The 21,376-nt window shown below is 37.1% G+C and overlaps 1 protein-coding gene and 1 long non-coding RNA gene across 7 annotated transcripts; both read left to right on the plus strand.

The window, feature by feature from the left end:
- The first annotated feature begins 2,745 nt into the window (after positions 1 to 2,745).
- On the plus strand, positions 2,746 to 8,282 carry LOC148790274 (uncharacterized). Its single transcript, XR_016078235.1, has 4 exons — positions 2,746 to 3,358; positions 6,171 to 6,338; positions 6,433 to 6,731; positions 7,336 to 8,282. It is a non-coding gene; the product is annotated as an uncharacterized LOC148790274 (long non-coding RNA).
- A 1,994-nt stretch (positions 8,283 to 10,276) lies between these two features.
- LOC104593507 (protein argonaute 4A) lies at positions 10,277 to 18,668 on the plus strand. Of its 6 annotated transcripts, XM_010253388.3 has the most exons (24): positions 10,294 to 10,552; positions 10,655 to 10,733; positions 11,616 to 11,879; positions 11,993 to 12,198; positions 12,306 to 12,530; positions 12,619 to 12,755; positions 12,841 to 12,938; positions 13,016 to 13,113; positions 13,218 to 13,386; positions 13,490 to 13,606; positions 13,691 to 13,798; positions 13,882 to 13,944; positions 14,015 to 14,128; positions 14,233 to 14,407; positions 14,493 to 14,605; positions 14,717 to 14,854; positions 15,005 to 15,135; positions 15,352 to 15,417; positions 16,942 to 17,005; positions 17,113 to 17,224; positions 17,310 to 17,383; positions 17,587 to 17,681; positions 17,756 to 17,787; positions 18,175 to 18,668. In XM_010253388.3, the coding sequence occupies exons 3-24, from the start codon at positions 11,625 to 11,627 to the stop codon at positions 18,348 to 18,350; spliced, it is 2,766 nt and encodes a 921-aa protein (XP_010251690.1). In that variant the 5' UTR covers positions 10,294 to 10,552; positions 10,655 to 10,733; positions 11,616 to 11,624; the 3' UTR covers positions 18,351 to 18,668. The 6 variants fall into 6 exon arrangements, with proteins under 6 accessions (XP_010251689.1, XP_088747643.1, XP_088747641.1 ...); XM_010253387.3 differs by lacking the exon at positions 10,655 to 10,733 and having other exon boundaries at positions 10,277 to 10,413; XM_088891515.1 differs by lacking the exon at positions 10,655 to 10,733 and having other exon boundaries at positions 10,287 to 10,413; positions 11,623 to 11,879.
- The last annotated feature ends 2,708 nt before the right edge of the window (positions 18,669 to 21,376 follow it).

The raw sequence follows: 21,376 nt of genomic DNA on the forward strand, positions 1-21,376 counted from the left end.
TTTAGAGAAATCAGGAACTGTTGAAAGTATACGGTTCTTCATGAAGGGATTAATAGAGATAGGTTTCATAAATACAGTGATCCTCTCCTACATTTAAGTTCAAAGGCTCAGGCAGGCCCAGTGGCAACAAACGGACGGGATTGATTGGGATATAAACACAAAACAATGGTGATTAACGCATAGAAAATAAGAGTGTAATTTGGGTTGGACGAATTGGACCAGGTTAACATTTTACACTACTTTGAGTTCAGGCCTTTGAGTGGTCTTATTCAAATTTTGACAATAACTCAACCCAAATCTGCCCAAGTTGCACAGAAATGTATAAATCTTCTACACCATTTGAAAGGGAATTTGATTCCACCAAACCATACGTCAAGGTAAATTTCCCAAGGTGGCCCACAATTACACCACGTCAAATACGATACCGTGGCTTAAGCTTCCCGTCTTGATGAATTTTCATCCATTCATTCATGTGGATGATAGATAGTGTTGTTATCCTTATCAAATCTTCTACAACGGAAACCCAATGTCTAATTTGATAACGAAAGGGATCAAAGGGATATATGGGGTCAAGTGTCAACCATATCGCAAATTTATTATCTAAAAATTAATGAATTTATCAAATGTTCTTAAAAAATATTTATGATTATTTAAAAAAATCAATAAAAAATTATTATCTAAAATTCAATGAAAATATTTTATGAATACTTAAATATTTAATTAATTTTTAGATAATAATAAAAAATATATATTTTTATTGATTTGCAAAGATATATCAATTCCAGATATTTATTGGAATTTTCAGTATTTTTAAATTATTAGTGAAAATTATATATTTTCATTATACGCAAATTAATGAAATTATTAAATATTCATGAATGATATTTTTTATTATTGTCTGAAAATCAATGAAAATTAACTACTAAGAATTTCTAAAAGTCATCAGTTAAAAATAATAACCAAAAAAAATTCATAAGTAATTAATAATTTCTTATTTTTAGATAATAATAAAAAATTATTTATCATTAATTTGCAAAGAAAATATCAATTTCATATATTTTTATATTTATTGGAATTTAAATGGAAGTTTTAAATAAATTATTCAATAATTTTCAGATATTTAGTGAAATTACTGAATTTATTTTTAGATAATAAAACATTAATTTTGTACTGATTTGCCAAGAAATATCAATTCCAGATGTTTTTAGATATTTATTGGAATTATCAATATTTAATGGAATTTGAATAAATTTTAAAAAATTCTAAAAAAAATAATATAATTATTATCTAAAAATTAATGAATTATTAAGAATTCATGAAAAATATATTTGACTGTTTCCCGAAAATCAATAAAATATAAATTTTTATTATTAAATTTCAGATAATAATAAAAATTACTTCATGAATATTTACTAATTTAATTGATCGTTGGATAATAAAATTAGTAAAAATTAATTATTATCTGAAAATTTATGATATTATTAAATATTTAAGGGTTAATTACTTACATACCTTGAACTTTCAAAAAAACTTATATGTACCTTATAAGATGGCCCCACATAACATAAATAGGCCGTCCGTTAAAAATAACGTTCGAGAACATCTGATTTATCCATTAGTACCATTTAATTTTACTCCTATTTTCAGTCCTCTCTCTTCAATGTTTTGACCTCTTCCATCTCGTCAAAGACGGTGGATGGATTGGAGGTTAAAGACGGATAATTCGACGCTTGTCTTAACTTCAAAACAAAAACCAAGAAAAATTACACCTATTATTTCCATTGTGTTTCTCTTGGCTCATCCATAAGAATTTGCCACTGAGAAGTATCATATATGAGCATTGAAGGGTAATCTCATTTGACTTTTTCCCATAAAAAGATTCGAATGGTCGAAATCTTGCTAACTAATTTATATAGGTAGAAATTCCAAAGTTATTCTCCTATAATCTTTTTTTTTTCAGTACTCAGAGTTTTATAAAACTAATAGACGCGATACCAATCCTTGATCATTTCTGCACCATTTCTTCAAAGCAAACCATATGCTAAGATACCCACAACCACTAACAAAAGAATAAACGAATTAATTCGAAGCATGATTTATTGAATTAGACCAGGTCTTTAGAACTTATTTCAGAGGAGAACTTGAATGAAAACAAAGGCTCTGTTTTATTCAGCAAAAATCATCTTTGCAAGTCTAGAAGGATGGTAAGACAATTTTCGATTTTATGGTTGCTGACGAAATTGGTTTTGCAAGAAAATTTTAACGAATTCATCTCATCTTTTATTATTCGATGAGAACACAAAAAGGTTGAAGTCAAGAAGTTTTGGAGATGTGCAAGAGCTGGACCATCAGTTTCTAAGTCTGAGGGGTGTTTCTTTTTTTACGAAGGGGGAAGGAATCGGTCTTTTATGATGGTAGAAAAAGAAAATAAAAGAACGAAAGAAAATGGCATATTTTGAAAATTTAATGAACAGTTAAGGATATTTTTGTCTTTTCCATTTTATCCGTCTAACTTAACCTTGGAAAAATCAATAAGGACTTATTGGAGATCAATGTTATGATCTCCTGTAAATTTAGTGTTATAACTACACGTGCATTTTGCACACAACAATCTTGTGACCAGCATTACTGTTATAACCACTACTGTACTGCTTGATATCAATCTGCATGGAACAATCTCTGATGACTGCTCACACTTAGTTGTTGTAGATTATCTTTTATCTCTATATAAAATAAGGAAGTTCTTAGATCTTTTATCTCTCCTTCTCCTTCTTCTTCTTCTTCTTCTTCTTCTCCCCACTATTTTCGCCCACTCCTACAAATCAAACCAGTAGCTGCGGTGAGACCTTTTTCCTTCTATTCTTTATCGGATTTACCGTTCGATTGTCCTTCTTCCTTCTCATTCCTTTCCATCGCATTCCCTTCCTTCTTTTCTCACCATATTCACCCACCAACCAGTCCTTTACTGCCATGCCCCGTCTTCCCCGCCATTGCAACAGATTTAAATACTCACCGCTACCTCTCTCTCTTTCCCTCTTATTCTCTCTTCTTCCATTTTTTCTCACTATCCAACATACTGTTTCCATAGTAAAAATTGAACAAAACACCACCGAACCAGTCCGGCAGCAAAAAACCTCTCCCCTGTTCTCCATCTTCATCAGTTAAGGAGAAATTACAGTAGCAGTCGAATTTAGACCGGTTTTCTCCTCGATCTCCAACGAAGCTTTCATCCAGAGGTTCGCTTCATCTTGCCAGCTCCCAATTAAGATTCATTATTCATCATCGAAGTTCAATGGAGACTATGAATGACATATTCCCGATCCTTGCAACGTCCGATTTCAGGCCAAATCTAACTCAGGTAACTATCCTTCCCTTTGTAGTAAGTTTTCTAGTTTATTTTTATTTTATTTCTCTTGAATCTAGATTTGGTCGGAGGTTGAGGGAGGAGGAAGAAAGCCGACGGAACTGGTTTCACCAGTTCCTGTAAGCTCTCCTCTCCTTCCCAACACTTCCTTTTTTTGTTTCTTTCTTTTGATATTAATTTTTCTTATCTGATATTGTTTGCTCTGTGTGATTATTGATTACTTAGGATGAAATCTTTCCTTGTGTTAGATTCAGTTGTTTCAGCCGATGATTACTTTGTCTATGATAGATTTTCATTTCTTTTTCTTGATAATCTGTAGCTTATTCTGTTTAACATTAATTGGTCTGATCACTTGAAGTAATAGATTAGTTGGTACATTTGGGTCATTAGTTTCATTAGTTTTTAATAATGCCTGCTAGAACAACAGATTTGGTTAATTTTTGTTGATATTTATCTTCTCTTTTGATGTCAAAACTGAACGAATAAATTAGTTTGTCTAATCCCCTGCTAAATCTTTTTGATCAATTAGCATTTCTCTTTTATTCAAACACGATCAACTAACTCATTTCTGTTTTATGGGGTTTAAAAAACATCGGCTTAATCAACCCGATTTGCTCTTTTGTAATTAGAATGTTGTGAGCTATTATTGTCATCATGTTGCTTGGATGACTATCATGAGATTGCTAGAGTTTGCTTTGAATTTCTCCATGTTGGCCCTATCTATGGGATCCCGGAAAAGGGTGCCTAACCCCTTTCCTTTCCCATCTGAGTCTTACTCAGACTAATTACTGCTGCTACCTCATGCTTTAGACTCACTATTAAACTAAAAAGGATTTTAATGTAATTCTCGGACGTCTCATCACCTCCATTTCACTTGACTGATAGGTGATGAATCCGAATCAACCCAAGCGAATGGTTTCCCAATACCCATAGCAACATTACTACACTATGACTTCAAAAGGCAAAGAACGATAAGTTCCTCCCTTCTCGTTACTAATTTTATAACAATCTTAAAACGGTTGTTTAGCTCTCCTCACACGGGTTTAGCAATCACACATGCATATGAACGCGTGGCGCGTTCTCCTAAGGTTCGAACGGTGTGAGCATGGGCCGTGCATTGACTGAAGCCACAAAAATAACAGAAAAAATAAAAGGCCTTTTAGTCCACCTCAGAATTGTTTTATTAGTTTCCTAAGTGTATTTATGCCCACCCCCTAAACACCATCCCCTCGTTAATTAGGAATCTTTCCCCCCTTCACATTGACCTGAACCATAAGATCGCATTAGGAATTTTAAAATGGACTGAACTCAAATTATAATGAAAATGAATTCATGGTCGAATGACTATTTCTAAATAATTACTTTTTATTTTTATTCATAGTTTATTTATATCCCTTTTACGCCCACTACAATAAAAGGTACCTTTAGCGGCAATTCAAGAGGTGGCTAAAAGACGACTACTGCTATAAGAGATCCGCAAAAAATTGATTATCTGCTAAAGAGATTCTCATATGTAAACTGTTGGCCAACTGAATTTCCTAAGGCAATAGAAAACATTGAAGAGATCAATCTAAATTTCAAGCTTTACTTGAGTGGTTGCTTTGGGCTGAGAGAGGAGGCTCGTTTGGTTATCATTGGTCATTGACTTAATGACTCTGGAAAGAGACAAAGATGAAGAAGCTCCTCCACTATTGGATGTTCCACTCTTACAAGGACATGTTGTCTGCCCATGGAGAATGAAGAGCGAATGAACTGAAAAGAGTTACAATGTATTTGGTGGATGGAAAGCAAAGAGAAAGCGATCAAAGAAGCAAAGAAATTTCAAGATAGGTAAGGATCGACCTTTTTTTGAGGGAAGTTGTGAGGAAGATAAGCCCTTAGACGATGAATCTCTGGCAAAATTCTGCTTAGAGAGTAATGCTTCCCCAACTCGATATTTGTTTATATGTTTCTCTGCTTAAACAATATTTGATTTAAGTTTATTGTTCCAGGAATCTCATTTCTTGTCTTTTGAAAGAGGAATAGATTAGGAAAAATTATAGAGAATTGGTTATGCTTGCTCTATTTTCTTATAGAGAATCCTAGCTATTTGGATGGTGCCTTGGGAGGTGTGGATTGGCCTTAGTGTTGGCATTGATCCCAAAAATAAAGGCATAGATCCCAATGGAGATGGTCATGACCACCTATTTGAAATGGACTTGGGATTTTTTTTGTGAACATGAGTGTATCAACACCAGCAATTCTCTCATAGAACATCTTCAGTCTTGAAGTTTCTAGAAACAGTGGCTAAAGAGATAGAAAATTCAGAAAAGCTTTCCCATGGATTGAAGTTCATTCGAAGTGAGACCACCCCATGGTGTGCAAATCTAAGGGGGAAGGTGGTTTGTGTACTAGGACTTGTGTTTATTCTCATTTGCTTTTTTAGGCAAGGTTTTAGCCTTCTAGGAGGGATGAGAAGAGAAATATGGTTCTTGATGCAAGCATCATTAAACATTCAATTGAGCTTTTATGCATATGTTTGGTTTGGCTACATATGAATCAAGACAGTAATTTATGCATGATTCTATCTTCTTTTAGATTTTCATTGAGGTTACATAAGAAAGAAGTCTCACCTTATGGCGAAATTTGTTGGGATAATGGGGTTGGGGTTTTAGGAAAAATCTGTAGGAAATGTTTTACCTATCTGGTATATTCACATATACATGGATGTTAACAGTTTTCTATTAACTCCCATGCATGGATGCATGAATGCCTTAAGTTAACTTATATATGCTTAATTTTGATTCATTTAATTTGTTGAATTCAGGTATAACATGGTGGAACATGGTCTTTTATGTGAGAAGGTCTTGTCTTTTTGTGCAATTGAAATCTGGAGGTTGAGGAAGGGGGTGAGATCATCTTTGGTGGTGTTGATCCCAAACACTTTAAGGGAAAGCATATCTATATACCGGTAACTCAGAAGGGCTTCTGGAAGGTGCATGGTTCATTATCTTCATGGCTTTAGCTAGCTGACTTTGATGTTATACAATTCAATTCATGATCAACTTTTAAACGCCTATTAATCTCAGGTATCATGTTCCACGCCCATAATCTGTTGGTTATTTTTGAAGAATGGGGTGGTGATCCAACTTGGATTTCTTTGAACAAGATATCTGTAGGAAGTGTCTATGTTGATTTTCATGAATGGCAGCCATCGTAAAGATCTGGTAAAATTGGAAGGCTTCTAAGGCCCATAGCACCTCTTCTGTGTTCCTATGGAATGATTACATAAATAAAGTTTGTTAGCTTTGGAACGCCACAAGGGGTATGTGGAAGCTTTCAAGAGGGAAGCTATCGTGCTCACAAATTATATGATGCTTTTGAAAAGGTAAAATGACTAAATATTGTATTCTTTATAGTTCTTCGAAACAAAAGTGGTTAGTATAATTGCGACCTTTTTCAGTAAATGCCTTTCTAAGCCTATCAAGCTAGAATATCAGGTTCTTGATCAAGGCCTATAGGCATGAGATTGAACTCTATCTCTCAAGTTTTGCATGAAACGAAGTAAAGTAGAGTAAACATTCAGGTCATTGATGGCTATTTTCTGTGCATGTAAAACAATTATCTCATTATACTTTACTTCTTTCCCAACTTCAGCCTATGTAAAATGGCCAAAAATTCTTCTCTTGTTGGAGAAAGAATGCTATAATTAAACGATAGCAATGCATGAATCTGATGGCTATTTTTTGCACCTTCCAAGTATTAGGTAAAAATAATTGTTCATTTTTCAAGTGTTATCAAGTTTTTGTAGCCTATATATTGTATAGGATAAGTGTCCAACCTTTAAGGACATTTAGTTGAGCATTTTGAATGGCTGATGCCAAAGTCCAGTTGATTTGTTTGCCCAAGTCTAGACTACTCTTTGTTAGATATTTTTGCATATTTTCTTCTTATGTCTTTCAGAAAATTTAACACAAATGGGTTTCTTGCAGAACTGCATTGGCCAAAAAATGTGGACAGTAACTGTAGCTCTTGATATTTTTGGTGGGGATCCATGTATAAATGCCATGAAGCTCTCAGTTGAAGCCATTTGTAGTTAAGAATTGCATTGGGCAAAAAGTGTGTGCAGTAACAGTAGCTCCCGAGATTTCTGGTGGGGATCCATGTCTAAATACCATAAAGCTCTCGGTTGAAGCCATTTGTAGTTGAGGCCCGGCAAATATGTCAGAGTAATCAAAATGAAGAATAATCTAGATTTATTCTTCTTCGATATATTTTTGAAGTGCCTTGGTAATTTGAGTGTACACCTCCAATGTCTCCAATGTAGTTTGGTTTCATTTTTAGGGCAAGATTATACATGTTCATGGTTCGGGTAGCCCGATGGCCCGCCCGCACCCCAGTCGGACTTGGTCATGTAATTAGGCCCGCGGGCTTGACCTCGGGCCTAACACAGTAAGCCCGATTGTGTTACGGGCTGGGCTCGGGATTTGTCAAAAAAGCCCAGCTTGACTCAGCATTATATATTTTATAAAATATATAATATGTATTCTATATATTATATAAAATATATAAATAATATAATATTTATTGAAATATATATATTTATAATTTAATATATACATTTTTTTATTTTTTTCTTTATAATTTCTCTCTCACTCTCTCTCTCTATTCAGCCGCTTCAGCAGTAGTAACAACATGGGCTAAATTTCGGACTTGGGCCCAGGCCCGGCTTTGGGCTTTTTATGAGGGCCGGGCTTGGGCCCAAGTTGTAGGCCTGATGGTCAGGCCGGGCTCGGATTCGGGCCTTAAAAAATCTGTTAATACAGAGTGAAAGCCCAACCCGAGCCCGACCCGGCCCGGCCCATGAATAAGTCTAGGCAAGATAAAGTTGTTTAAGCATACAACACACAATGTGGCTAAAGGTCATATAAATTGTGAATGTGAGGGACCTTATGTACATAAATTACATGCTCATGTTTCGAATGGAGAATGTACTTTTATGTTTTATTTGTAATTGGTGTTTTGATTTTTGTATTTTTACTTCAATTTGGATGAATGAAGGGAAAACAAATTATTTGAAATAAATTACATGTTATTTGGAATAAATTCCATATTATTCTAGTTGGTGAAAGAAACAAATTGGAATGTTATTTTGGTAGGTTATTCTAGGTTATTTTGCCATTTTAGTGGCAGATAAAGGATATTCTAGTGGCAGTTTAGCACCACATCAAAGAGATAGTGGCAAAAACTGCTGCCAAGAATTATACGCCAAAAACCAAACCTATAGCGGCAGTCAGTACCTCTTTTTAGCGGTAGTTTTTTGGGTTTTACGGTAGTCGGTAAAAAAACTGCTGCTAAAACTCCTACCAACAGTTTGTCGACTGCAGTAAAACTTCTACCAACAGTTTTGACTGCCGTTAAAAGTCATTTTTCCCCTAATGACCATTTTTTTGCTTTTCAATGACTTCATAGTTTGAACTTTGAATAACTACTTGTAGGGACCTGTGCAATGTACGAAAAAATATGAAAGATTTAATAATTTTATTTATTATTAATTAACATTAAATTAATAATCAAAATTTGTTGTTAATTAACTAAAAGTATTTAAAGTTATTATTAATATCTAAAATTTTAATAATTGTATTTTCATTTAATGTTGATTTACAGAAAATAATTATTGTTAATTTAATATGAACAAATATTTTTAATAAATTTAGTTTTATTAATAGTTTATAGTTATTTTTATTATTTTTAAATGAATGACAACGGGGTGGGTTTAGGGCGAGGCACCCCATCCCTGTCCCTAACCCATAATCAAGACATTCTATCCCATCTCCGGCCTCGTCCCCAGTGTCAGGTGGATTCAAGGCAAAGCAACCACTCATCAATGTCGGGCGAGCTCAGGGGCAAAACACCCCACTCCTCATTAAAGATGGGGAATCCTTAAATTTCCTCGCCCCATCCCTAGTATTGGGTGGGTTCAAGTAGAAGTGTAAATTGGGTTATGCTGGGTCGAGCCTTAGGCCAAAACCAGGCCGTAGACCAGGCCAAACTATGAGAGGTCCAATTAAAAAAAATGAAAAAGATGTTTAAATTTTTATTGCATATGATTTTTTATATATACAATTAGACCTATTCATGGCCAGGTAGCCCCACGGCCTAGCCCAACCCAACTCGACCTAATCTATTACTTTTCAGGCTTAGACAAAATTTCTGGCTCCTGGCTCGATATCAGGCTTTCTAAAATAAGCCTGATCCGATATATAAAAAAGTATTAATAAATATACGGTCCAACAGATGCGAACTCCCAGACCCAAAGATTCCCATCTACCACTCTTATTTCATCTCAATCGTCCATGGGATAAATGATAAATCACATACTCCATTTCGTTGACTAAACGTATTTGACTCACGAGATCTTAAGCACATGTGGCAAGATCCTCCATCTGATTGGAATCTATCAAGGATACCCGCATCCACCATCTGCACGCTGACGATAATCGGACGGCGGTTCAATTCTCAGCACGTCAATCACGTCAAAGCTTCTGTCAGCAGCGCTCTCTCCTCTCCCTTGAATTAGGGGCATTTTCGTCATTTCTGTCCGGACCTATATTCTCGAAACCAACGTGCCCCAATTAACCACACTCACGATATCCTAAACAATCAGCAGGCCCTAGTGATCAAACTGACGGTCCAGATTGATTTTAAGATTACGTAGCAGGTTAACAGAAATACGCAGAGACGACGCCATCTCTTCTCACAGCAACGTCGATGGAGGGGTATTTTAGACATTTTATTAACATTAATGTAACTAAATTCGAAAAAAGAAAAATATGGATTGGACACGTGGACACTGATATCTGACATGGCGCCTTCCGTACGCACGCTTCGGAGTTCGGAGGGAGGAGAGCACTTAGTACTTAATTAACAGGAGAGAGAGGGAGGGAGCCGGAGTGACCAAAGGGAAAGGCAGAAGGGAAGTTTTAGTCTGTTGGGTTTACTGAACGAAGCCGGAGAGCGGAAGAGTTCTGCCTAGGGTTTTAGTTTCTACTTCTGTAGTTGCTCGTACGGTAGGGTTTTATCCTTGAAGCTTGATGTTTTTGTAGGCATTTGTGTTTTCAGCGAGTCGTTTTTTTTTTCTCCTCGACTGTTGCTGTGCTTTTCCTGGATTCTTGGACTCAGTTTGAGTTCTTCTTTTACGAGATTCTGGTACGTTTTGGTGATTTTGAAGCGGATCTTTAGGCTTTCGAAGTGCATTGTGTGTTGTAGTGGGATTTTTCGGAAGTTCATGTTTGAATGTCTGTAATGCAGCTCTGGTTCTGCCCTAGTTGAAGGGTTGGTTTGTTTGCTTGAGACAAAATCCTTGTTTTTAGCTTCTGGAACCGTTGAGGTTGGTGGTTTACTGGGTTGAATTTATTATTTTTGTCGATTCTATGTATGTTTTGAGTTGGGTTTTGTTGGAACACTTCCAGCTCTTCTTGCATGTTGTTTTTTCTTCTGGTTTTTGTCATTTCTGAAATTTCATTTCCAGAAGTTGCATGTTGTTTTTCTCCTTCTTTGCTTCTTTATGATATATTTAGGTGCTCCATTGAACACTTCCAACACCTAAATATCATTATTCCACTCTTTTTGCTTTGTTCTGGTTCATTTGTGTGCTTGTGTCTACTGTGTGATTTTGTGTTCTGAAGCTTTATATTCAGGTGGCTTCGGACTATGTTGTTGTTTTCCAGATTGTTTATCGTTTTGTTTTATGGCTTTGATAGCTTCAGGTTCTGTGTTCTTTTGGTTCTTAAACGTTGTGTGGTCTCTTTCTTTCTCCCCTCTTAATTGATGTTTTACCTTGTTGTCAAATTGCCATATTTTTGCGTTTCCCAGAGCTACATTTTGTCATGGGTACCATCCTTTCTTGTTGCCTGACTTGATTTTTCCTGTTCTAGTTATGGTTCTTTGAATGTGCATGCAGTTTTAGTTGTATTTTAACCATCTTTTCAGTTTCTATGTATGTTTTATTCTCCTAAAATGTTTCCAGGTTTATATTCTTGACAAATTTTATCTTTCCAAAAAGAAAAAAAAAAAAAAACTTCATGGTTCAGTGGAACTGTTGCGATGTTGCCTGGTTCGTCATTGCCTTGCGTTGGATTGTTGTGCTAATGGGTGGCGATATCAATGGTGTTTTACTAGTATCATTTATCTTAATTTGCATAACTTGCATTTTAGTAGTACTTCAATTCTGTTCTTTCTCCCCAACACTCCTGTCTGTTTCTTGTCGAAGATTTCAGAGATGGACAACCCTGATTCCGAAGTAACAGAGGAACGAGAGGTCCTGCCACCACCTCCACCCTTAGTTCCGCCAAATGTTGTTCCTCAGCGAGTAGAACTAGAAGATACCCCTGGTCAACCTAAGAAGGTATCAAAGCCAAAGCGTGTCCCAATGGCCAGGCCTGGTATGGGCAGGAAAGGGAAGCCAATTCAATTGTTGAGTAATCATTTCAGAGTTAATGTTGTTAATGTTACCAGCATCTTTTTTCATTATAGTGTAAGTTCTTGTTTCATCGAGGCCCTCAGTTTCCTTGAGGAATTCTTTTTATACTGAGATATGTATAATGCATCCTGTAGAATTAATTATCTTAATTTCCTGTGTTGTAATAGGTTTCCATCTGTTATGAAGATGGTCGCCCTGCAGAGGGTAAGGGTATTGGAAGAAGAGTGATGGATAAAGTTCATGAGACCTATGATACCGAGCTAGAAGGCAAGGATCTGGCATATGATGGAGAGAAGAGCTTGTTTACAGTTGGGCCTCTTCCTCGTAACAAACTTGAGTTTACTGTTGTGCTTGAGGATCTCTCGTCAAACAGGTACAAATGTGGGTTGCATAGGAATACTATTGATATTTTGTATTTCCCTTACGGTTTTATGCATTATTATTATTATTATTATTTTTTTTTGCTTATTTTGCATCTAGAGCTGCTGGGAATGGGAGCCCTGGTGGTAGTGGAAGCCCAAATGAGAGTGAGAGGAAAAGACTAAGGCGTCAATTCCAGTCTAAAACTTTTAAAGTTGAGATCAGCTTTGCAGCCAAAATCCAAATGCAAGCCATCGGGGATGCATTGCGTGGTAAAGAGTCCGAAAGCTCTCAAGAAGCACTTAGAGTTTTAGATATCATATTAAGGCAGCATGCAGCAAAGCAGTAAGTTAAACGTTTATATTCTGTTATTTTATTATGGTGAGCTTGATTTTCTTGTTATTTCTAATTAAGTTGAGCGTGTTCTCTTTAGGGGTTGCCTACTTGTTAGACAATCATTCTTCCACAATGACCCAAAAAACTTCACTGATTTGGGAGGCGGGGTGCTTGGATGCAGAGGTTTTCACTCAAGCTTCCGTCCTTCTCAAGGAGGATTATCTCTGAATATTGGTAAGTCTTTATGTTTTTCTTCTTGCTTAAGTGCAGTCTGTTCTGATTTTGGTATTCTTTTCACTGTTTCTGTTACAAATTGCAGATGTATCTACCACAATGATTGTACAGCCCGGGCCAGTGGTGGACTTTCTAATTGCCAACCAAAATGTCAGGAGCCCCTATGAGATTGACTGGGTTAAGGTGACATGTTTTTATTTGTTTTGTTCCCAATGTTTGGGAAACATGAAGCAAGAATTTTACCAGTTGTTCTTTAACAGGCCAAGAGGATGTTAAAAAATCTGAGGATAAAGACAAGGCCTTCTAACATGGAGTACAAAATTACTGGGTTGAGTGAGTTACCCTGCAATGAGCAGTTGTAAGTGTATTATTGTTATTTTTTGTGTGGTTTGGTGGTCATGATTCACAGTAAGATTTTCCAGTATTTGCACACTTCGTTTATTGTGACTCATCATGCTGCAGGTTTTCACTAAAGCAAAAAAATGGACGAGATGGTGATGAGATCCAAACAATTGAAGTGACAGTATATGATTATTTTCTTCAGTACAGGCATATAGAATTGCAATACTCTGCAAAACTGCCATGCATTAATGTTGGAAAGCCAAAACGACCAACTTACTTTCCACTTGAGGTAAGCAGGATCATTTTTTGCTGCAGAATTTTTTTATGCTTGGTAACATAAAACATTTTCTTTAGATTTATCTTGTACTCAAGCTTGTCTCCTGTGTTTCTAGCTATGTTCATTGGTTTCCTTGCAACGCTATACAAAGGCATTGTCGACACATCAGCGGTCATCACTGGTAGAGAAGTCAAGACAGAAGCCCAAAGAAAGAATGGATGTTTTGACTAATGTTGGTTTCTTCCCTATTGGTTTCTTTCGCATCAAATCAATATATAAATTTTCTGCTTGAGTGGATGGCTGGTTTGTGTGGCAGGCACTGAAAACGAGCAACTATGATGCTGACCCAATGCTACGGACATGTGGTGTTACAATAAATACTCACTTTACTCAAGTTGATGGTCGTGTTCTTCCAGCCCCAGCGGTATCTTATTTGTTTTGTTCATCTTAGGTTGGTGGTCTTTGATATCATGCACTTTATTTGTTGGCTTTGGTTGCTTATTGCAGTTGAAGGCGGGAAATGGGGATGACTTGCTAACACGAAATGGACGATGGAACTTTAACAATAAGGTGCTGTGTCAGTTTCAAAACATTGAAATCTCGATATCCATGGTTCTGATGCTAACCTGTTTATGTGCAGAAATTTGTTCAACCATCAAAGATTGAACGTTGGGCTGTTGTGAACTTCTCAGCTCGTTGTGACATACGGAGTCTTGTTAGAGATCTGATCAAATGTGGGGAACAAAAAGGAATTGTGAGTTGTTTTATCATGTATATGCATTGTTTCATCACTTATAATGCAATCAATTGTTTTATCAATTTCTCATTGTTATTGTCCAATTTCTTGTATCTTTGCAGTTCATAGAACCGCCTTTTGATGTTTTTGAAGAAAATGGTCAGTCAAGAGATTCAAAACGCATTCCTTCTCCTCTGAGAGTAGAAAGAATGTTTGAACAAATAAAGTCAAAACTTCCTGGGCAGCCTCAGTTTCTTCTTTGTATTCTACCAGAAAGGAAGAACTCAGATATTTATGGTTGGCTGACTATGTTTATTATTTCCTTGTTACACTGTTACAATCTTAACTATATTTCTGAGGGATAGGTTTATTTGATTTTAAGGTCCATGGAAGCGAAAGAATCTTGCAGAATTTGGAATTGTTACTCAGTGTATAGCACCTACAAGGATCAATGATCAGTACCTTACAAATGTTCTCTTGAAGATAAATGCAAAAGTGAGATATTGTATTAATGTGCTTGATTTGCTGGTTTTTTATATGCTTTGGCTGCTGTGTAGTGGTTTCCTTCCCCTTTGTTGTCATCTCTGATGTTTTTATCATTTACAGCTTGGTGGCATGAATTCTTTTCTATCTATAGAGCACACACATGCAGTTCCTATAGTTTCCAAAGCTCCAACCATTATCCTTGGCATGGATGTGTCACATGGCTCTCCTGGACAATCTGATGTGCCATCTATCGCTGCGGTAAAATGCCTTGTTTTGTTTTCTCTGATGGTTTTGACATAACTATGCAGCCGACAACCTGTTGTGACACTATTCTATGAGGCACCGTATTTCTGTCTGCACTGATTATTGTACATGTTATTGATATTTTGTGCTTGTTAAACTTCTTAGGTAGTCAATTCCAGGCAGTGGCCATTAATTTCTCGTTATAGGGCATCAGTGCGTACACAATCACCAAAAGTTGAAATGATTGATTCTCTATTTAAGCGTGTATCAGACACAGAGGATAGTGGCATAATTAGGTGGTTCATCTTTTCTCTTGTGGTATCAGTTTTAGTAAATTACATCCATGCCTTTGGTAAAATTTCATCATTTGATTACTGAAATTGCAAATGGAAATTCTTTTGAAAAAAGAACCTGATTTTTTCATCAAGTAATTATTTTCCCATGTTTGTTTAGACGAGTTTAATTAGATTTGTGGATGACTGAAGGGTTTATTACCTGGTTTTCAATTTCAGGGAGGCATTGCTTGACTTTTATGTAAGCTCAGGGAAAAGGAAACCTGATCAGATAATCATCTTCAGGTATTTTGCTTTTGATAAGCAATCATTTTCAGTATGTGGCTTGCCTTATTGTTGTGTAGCATTTTGATGATCACTTATTTCTGTTTATCTATGCTTAAAAAAAGATAATACATGCTTTGCTAATGAAATAATGCAATGGATAAAACACAATTAGATGCAAGGAAATGAAGAATATACATACAAGGAAAAATTATGCCAATATGCAGATCTGGTCCTGGGGGATTAGGACCTTAAGGCTGTGTTTGGTTTGAAGGAAAAAGTAGGGAAAGGTAGGGAAACCTTTACAAAACTTATATAGGTTTCCTTACTTTTCCCTTCCTTTCCCTACTTTTTCCATCAATCTTTTTGTTTAATGATGTAACTAGATTGATGTTGGTGTAAATGTTATTTCTGACCCATGCAATCTGCTTGCTACGTGCTACACACTTGGCATATAATATCCCAATATTTTTTTTGTTGGTGGGTACAGCTCATACGTTTCATTTACAACTGAATTGGGTAATATTTTGTGCAAATGTTCCTACAAGCCCCATTCCATTTTGCTATGTTCTCTTGTTATAATTAATTACATGTACATGATTAGCTTTCTATACAATGTATTTGTTTTTAGGTAAATGCTAGTATCTAGGGGATAGTTCATAGTTATTCCTAGCCAGACCCTTCGCCATGATCATCCCTAGTATCATGGGTTGGACCAACGCAAAACCACCCCCCCCTCCCCAAAAAAAAAGAAAGAAAGAAAAAGGTTGCTCTGTTGCACAGATGGTTGTGTTAGGGTTGAAAAAAAACAGAATATAGTCTGGTTGGGTTAGGGTTAATGCCTTGGGTAACCAAATACTACCTGAGTTCACTGTATTGTCACACATTATTACATATTCTTGTACATTACGTGTATACAAGTTTTAATTTGGGTGAGAGAGGGTGGTTATGGTGACAATGAAGAGTGGTTTATTATAAAATATTACTATCATATGCTATCTATTGCTATCATGTGGTTTATTTGCATGGTTAATTTGGTATACATTTATGTGGATTTAACTATGATGCTGGAAAGATGTGATACCAGCAAAACTTGTAACCAATCAACCAGCATCGTAAAAGTGGTAGCCAATCAGGTGGGTTTTTATCAAAATACATGGGTTTTGATCGGTCAGGCTTTCCAGAAACCATAGATTTTCCCATATTTATGTATGTCTTCGAAATTTGGTAGGTAAATTTCCGATCTAAACCCAATCTGACCAATCCAATCTCATTATTGGGTTGGTTTAGGGTTTAGAGCCATGGGTTGGTAAGACCGCTGAGGTTTTAGACATGTCGGGTTAGGCTAGGCTGCTAGGGTTGATCTCAACCTGAGCCAACTCAGCCCGAGTTGGCTCCATAATAACACTTCCCATAACTTGTCATTGTTTTGCACAAAAACCCCAGTCACTAGACTCACTAAGCCTGATAGTGAATATCTACATTTTCTATCCCACTCATGCATATTTGCCCTCTGTTGTTGATTACTAAAGCATTTGAGTTCAGGGATGGTGTCAGCGAATCACAATTCAACCAAGTCCTGAACATTGAACTGGATCAAATCATTGAGGTTACTTTTGCTAAAACAACTGCCCCTTTTGTCAACAGTTTTGGAAAGAACCTCTGAGGAAATGGATGTAAGAATTTTTTCTCTGGTTCTCTTTTTATTGTTTTCAGGCTTGCAAGTTCCTAGATGAGAAGTGGGCTCCAAAGTTCATGGTGATTGTTGCACAGAAAAATCACCACACCAAGTTTTTCGTGCCAGGATCTCCCGATAATGTTCCACCTGGTTGTCCTCATCCTCAGCTCCAGGATAACTGAAATATCAATCAAATGACTATATATGACCTCTTTTCATGTTTTTACATATGCAGGTACAGTGATCGATAACAAAGTCTGTCATCCTCGAAACAATGACTTCTACATGTGTTCACATGCTGGAATGATTGTGAGTTGGTTTGCAATAGGCATTCACTTCATTTTCATCTTGTGCATGGATTTTGAATACAGAGGACCTCTTGAGGGGTCTGCTAGGATTTCCCCATCTCCTGCATTCTGAAACTTGTTCAAGTACCATGAGTTGTATCTTCTGTGTTGGATGTTTCTTTGTGGCAAAGATGACATATGGTAACTACTGGATGTGACCTACAGGGGACAACAAGGCCTACCCACTATCATGTTCTGTACGATGAGATAGGATTTTCAGCTGACGATCTGCAGGAGCTTGTCCATTCTCTTTCTTATGTGTAAGCATATCTTGCATGTGTGATTATTTTAATGATGTTTGGATAACCACTTACCTTTCATTTAAGAATTGCAGGTATCAGAGGAGCACTACTGCCATTTCCATAGGTAAGACATGCTGCTTTGAATCACTCTTGTATACACCACATAGTAGATGATTCTTGAATATAGCTACTACTTGGCTAGAACATGGTAATGGTAGCTACTACTTAGCTAGTTTATCTGGATTCATAATGATGTCATAAAGTCGCGTACTATTTGTCCATGGGATAAATGCCGAAAATTGCCGTCTTCATCTAATATGCCAGCAAAAGTGGCGAATTTCCATTCTATAAAGATCAATTATCCATCCCTTGTGCCCTCATTTTCAAGTTTCTTACATATGAGAAAGCCCATTCATCCAAATGGGTTATGGAATGCAATGTAGTATAGCATCAGAATATTTTACTTGTTTCTTAGTCTTGACAACTGATGCCCCTTTATGTGTTGCTGCAGTTGCTCCAATATGTTATGCCCACTTGGCGGCATCACAAATGTCACAGTTCATAAAATTCGATGACTTGTCAGAGACATCCTCAAGCCATGGTGGGATGACTTCTCCTGGGTCTATTCCTGTGGTCGAATTGCCCAGGCTGCATGATAACGTGAGCAGTTCCATGTTCTTCTGCTAGATTGGGGCAAAAGGGTTATTTTGTTAGAATGATATGAACATGGAAAAAAAGGCTTTGTATATAGTTGCTGGCCACCTGAAGTGTGTTATTTTGTGGCGCGGGACGATTAACACCCAGATTCAAGCCTTAGGTTTTTCAAGGTCCAATCCAAAATTCCTTTTCATGCAAGGCCCACCTTTGCTGGGTAGTGGGCCTTTTTTTGTCTAACTTGAAAAGGCTTCTGTATAGGACTTTGCTTGATGTCTTACAAATCTTTTCTGGTTATGGTTAAGGTATTAGCCTTCTCAGGTTGTGAATGTCTACTCAGTTGTTTCGCCATTCTGTGTTTGTTTGCTCTTTATTGATGCTCGATGCGAATATAACTAACCTACATTCTGAATGTTGGAATGAGTTCCATTAGTTTACACGGCCAATTGGAAGGACCAAGGTGCATCTTTATGCTCTCCTTCATAACTCGACCCAAATTGGTTTTATTATTCAGTCTTCATCCTTGGGGGTCCGGATGTAGTAGGCACGTTAGATAAGCACGAGTGAGCACCTGATACCTGTTATCTATTATTTTATTATTTGTGTCAAAATAATTAAAAATAAAAAAAAACAGTAAAAAAGAAAAACCTGGCCCAGTTAATGCGCCTTTCTCTCTAACCTTGCCTTTTTGGGTTCTCTCACCTCTTGACCTTCAGCCGCTGCAACTGGTTGGTTGGAGCATTCCAATGGCCGAGCAGTTGTCCTGCACCCTGCCAACCCCTGCCGCTTGGAACATCCAATGGCCGAGCACTAAGGAATTCTGTTGCCTTGTTCACTCCCTCTTCTCTTCTCTTGTCTTCCTGTTCAGACTCCGAAGATGTTCAGTCAAGTTGCCACCGTCTCTAACGAGGGTTCCAATCATCGGAAATTTTCACCAACTTGGCACGCTTCCCCACCGCTCTCTCAGAGCCCTGGCTAGTATGGGCCTCTCATGCTACCGCATTTGGGCAGTGTACCTCTGCTCGTCGTTTCCTCCTTAGAGATGTCTATGGGGATCATTAAGACCCAAGATACTAACTTTGCAACTAGGCCTTCTACAACTTCTGCAATGACTTGGGGTTTGCACCTTACGGCGAGTACTGGAGACAGATGAAGAAGATGTCTGTTGTCCGCCTCTTGAGCGTCAAGAGTGCAGTCATTCAGATTTATAAAGGAAGAAGAGGTTGCTCTTTTGATCGAGAAGATATCTCACGCATGTCAGTTGTGCAACTCAATTAATTTAAGGGAGTTACCATTCTATCCAATAACTTGATTTCTAGAGCTGCTTTCAGTAGCAAGTTTGAAGAAGATGATAATAGCAGATGGATCGGGCCTTTGACAAGGGAGGTAATGTCACTTTTGGGAATGTTTAGTGTTCAGGATTTCTCCCCTTAGAATGGATCGATACAGTTATCGGATTGGATGGGAGGCTAAAGAGGATGTCTCAAGAGTTGGATAAGCTTCTGGATCAAGTGATCAGAGATCATGTTAGTACTACTGATGACCAAAGAAGTAAGGACCGGAGGGATGGAGAAGAGTTTCTGGATATTTTGCTCCAAGCTCAGAAGGATTCAACGCTCGATATCCCCATCACTTGAGACAACATCAAAGCAATCATTTTGGTAATATTCATTTCTGTTTCTGAACTACCAAATATTAATTAAGAACACTTATTGATCTTCTCAATTTAGGCCTCCTTTAAATGACATTACAATTGTTGGCTTTCTCGGATATCATATCGAAATTGATCCATGCGTCGACTTACAAATGCAATTTTGTACTCATTTTGGCTTTTGCCCTCCAAATAATATATTTCTTAACTAATTTGCTCATATATATCTTATATATCATGTTCCCACTACTTATTCACAGGACATGTTTATTGGTGGAAGTGATACGACTGCCATTACTGTGGAATAGAGAATGACCGACCGAACTCGTCAGGAATCCCCAAGTGATGAGAAAAGCCCAAGAAGAAGTTAGGCGTGTTGTGGGTAAGAAATCCAAGTTTGAAGAAGATGACATTCCTCAAATGGCTTATTTAAAAGCTGTTATCAAAGAGACTCTAAGATTACATCCTCCTGCTCCCTTTTTGATTCCAAGAGAGTCCATTAGAACTATCAATGTTAATGGCTACCATATCCTAGCTAAAACCAGTCTTCATCAATGTTTGGGGCTTTGGGCAATTCGAAGAGCGGCTGAAGGTCAACAGGTGGGAGAACCCAAAACAGCATAAGGTTAGAGAGAAAGGCGTATTAACTAGGACAGGTTTTCCTTTTTTATATTGTTTATTTTAATTATTTTGACATAAATAATAAAATAATAGATAATTTCTAACGAAACAAAAACGTTTAGATGGTGCATTAATTGGGGCAGATGTTACACAGCTATTAGGTGCTCACTTATTGTACTTACGTAACGTGCCTACTACATCTGGACCCGCATTTTTGAGCCCCAATGCTAGATAATCAAATCCTTCAAGTATGCCCTGAAATGAGTTAAATTTTTTGGTCATTCCAAGAAAGGCTGAAATAAGCTCATATCAACTGTTATGCTCATTCTTTTATTTTTGAGCCATTAATGGGTTTACCCAAAAAGTCCGATAGTCTCGGCACCAATGATGGCAACGTAAAGAGGATTACAACAAAATCGACTTCACATCACTAGATCGGCTAACTTTAGAAGGAAGGTTGTTATTTTGTTAATGCTGTTGTGTTATTCTCTTGGGTCGTGACTCTCCTCTCGGAATGGCCAAACGGTTTGGTAGGATTGGGAAAGTGAAACTTTACTTATCCTTTCTGGACTCTGCGGACTGGAGAGTGCAAGAGTACGCGAGTCCTTGAGCACGGTGGAGTACAAGAGTACGTTACTGCAAGAATAATTTCCGGTCGATGGACTTGGGGGTGTCAATTGGATTTGATTTGATCCAATCTGATCCAGTCCAATGTAAGTCCATTATAAATGGAGCAGGTTCAATCCAATCCAATGAATATTTTGGACCAGACCAATTCAATGTTTGC

Source organism: Nelumbo nucifera, chromosome 7 (genome assembly GCF_055504915.1).
Source record: "Nelumbo nucifera cultivar China Antique chromosome 7, China Antique-T2T, whole genome shotgun sequence".
NCBI lineage: Eukaryota > Viridiplantae > Streptophyta > Magnoliopsida > Proteales > Nelumbonaceae > Nelumbo > Nelumbo nucifera.

Excerpts from the sequence above, each read along its gene's own strand:
- LOC104593507 (XM_010253387.3), top strand. The coding sequence starts at position 11,625 with ATGGACAACCCTGATTCCGAAGTAACAGAGGAACGAGAGGTCCTGCCA. Across the intron at positions 12,199-12,305 it reads GAGGATCTCTCGTCAAACAG|AGCTGCTGGGAATGGGAGCC; the intron begins GTACAAATGTGG and ends TTTTGCATCTAG. Across the intron at positions 14,606-14,716 it reads TCTTGAAGATAAATGCAAAA|CTTGGTGGCATGAATTCTTT; the intron begins GTGAGATATTGT and ends TATCATTTACAG.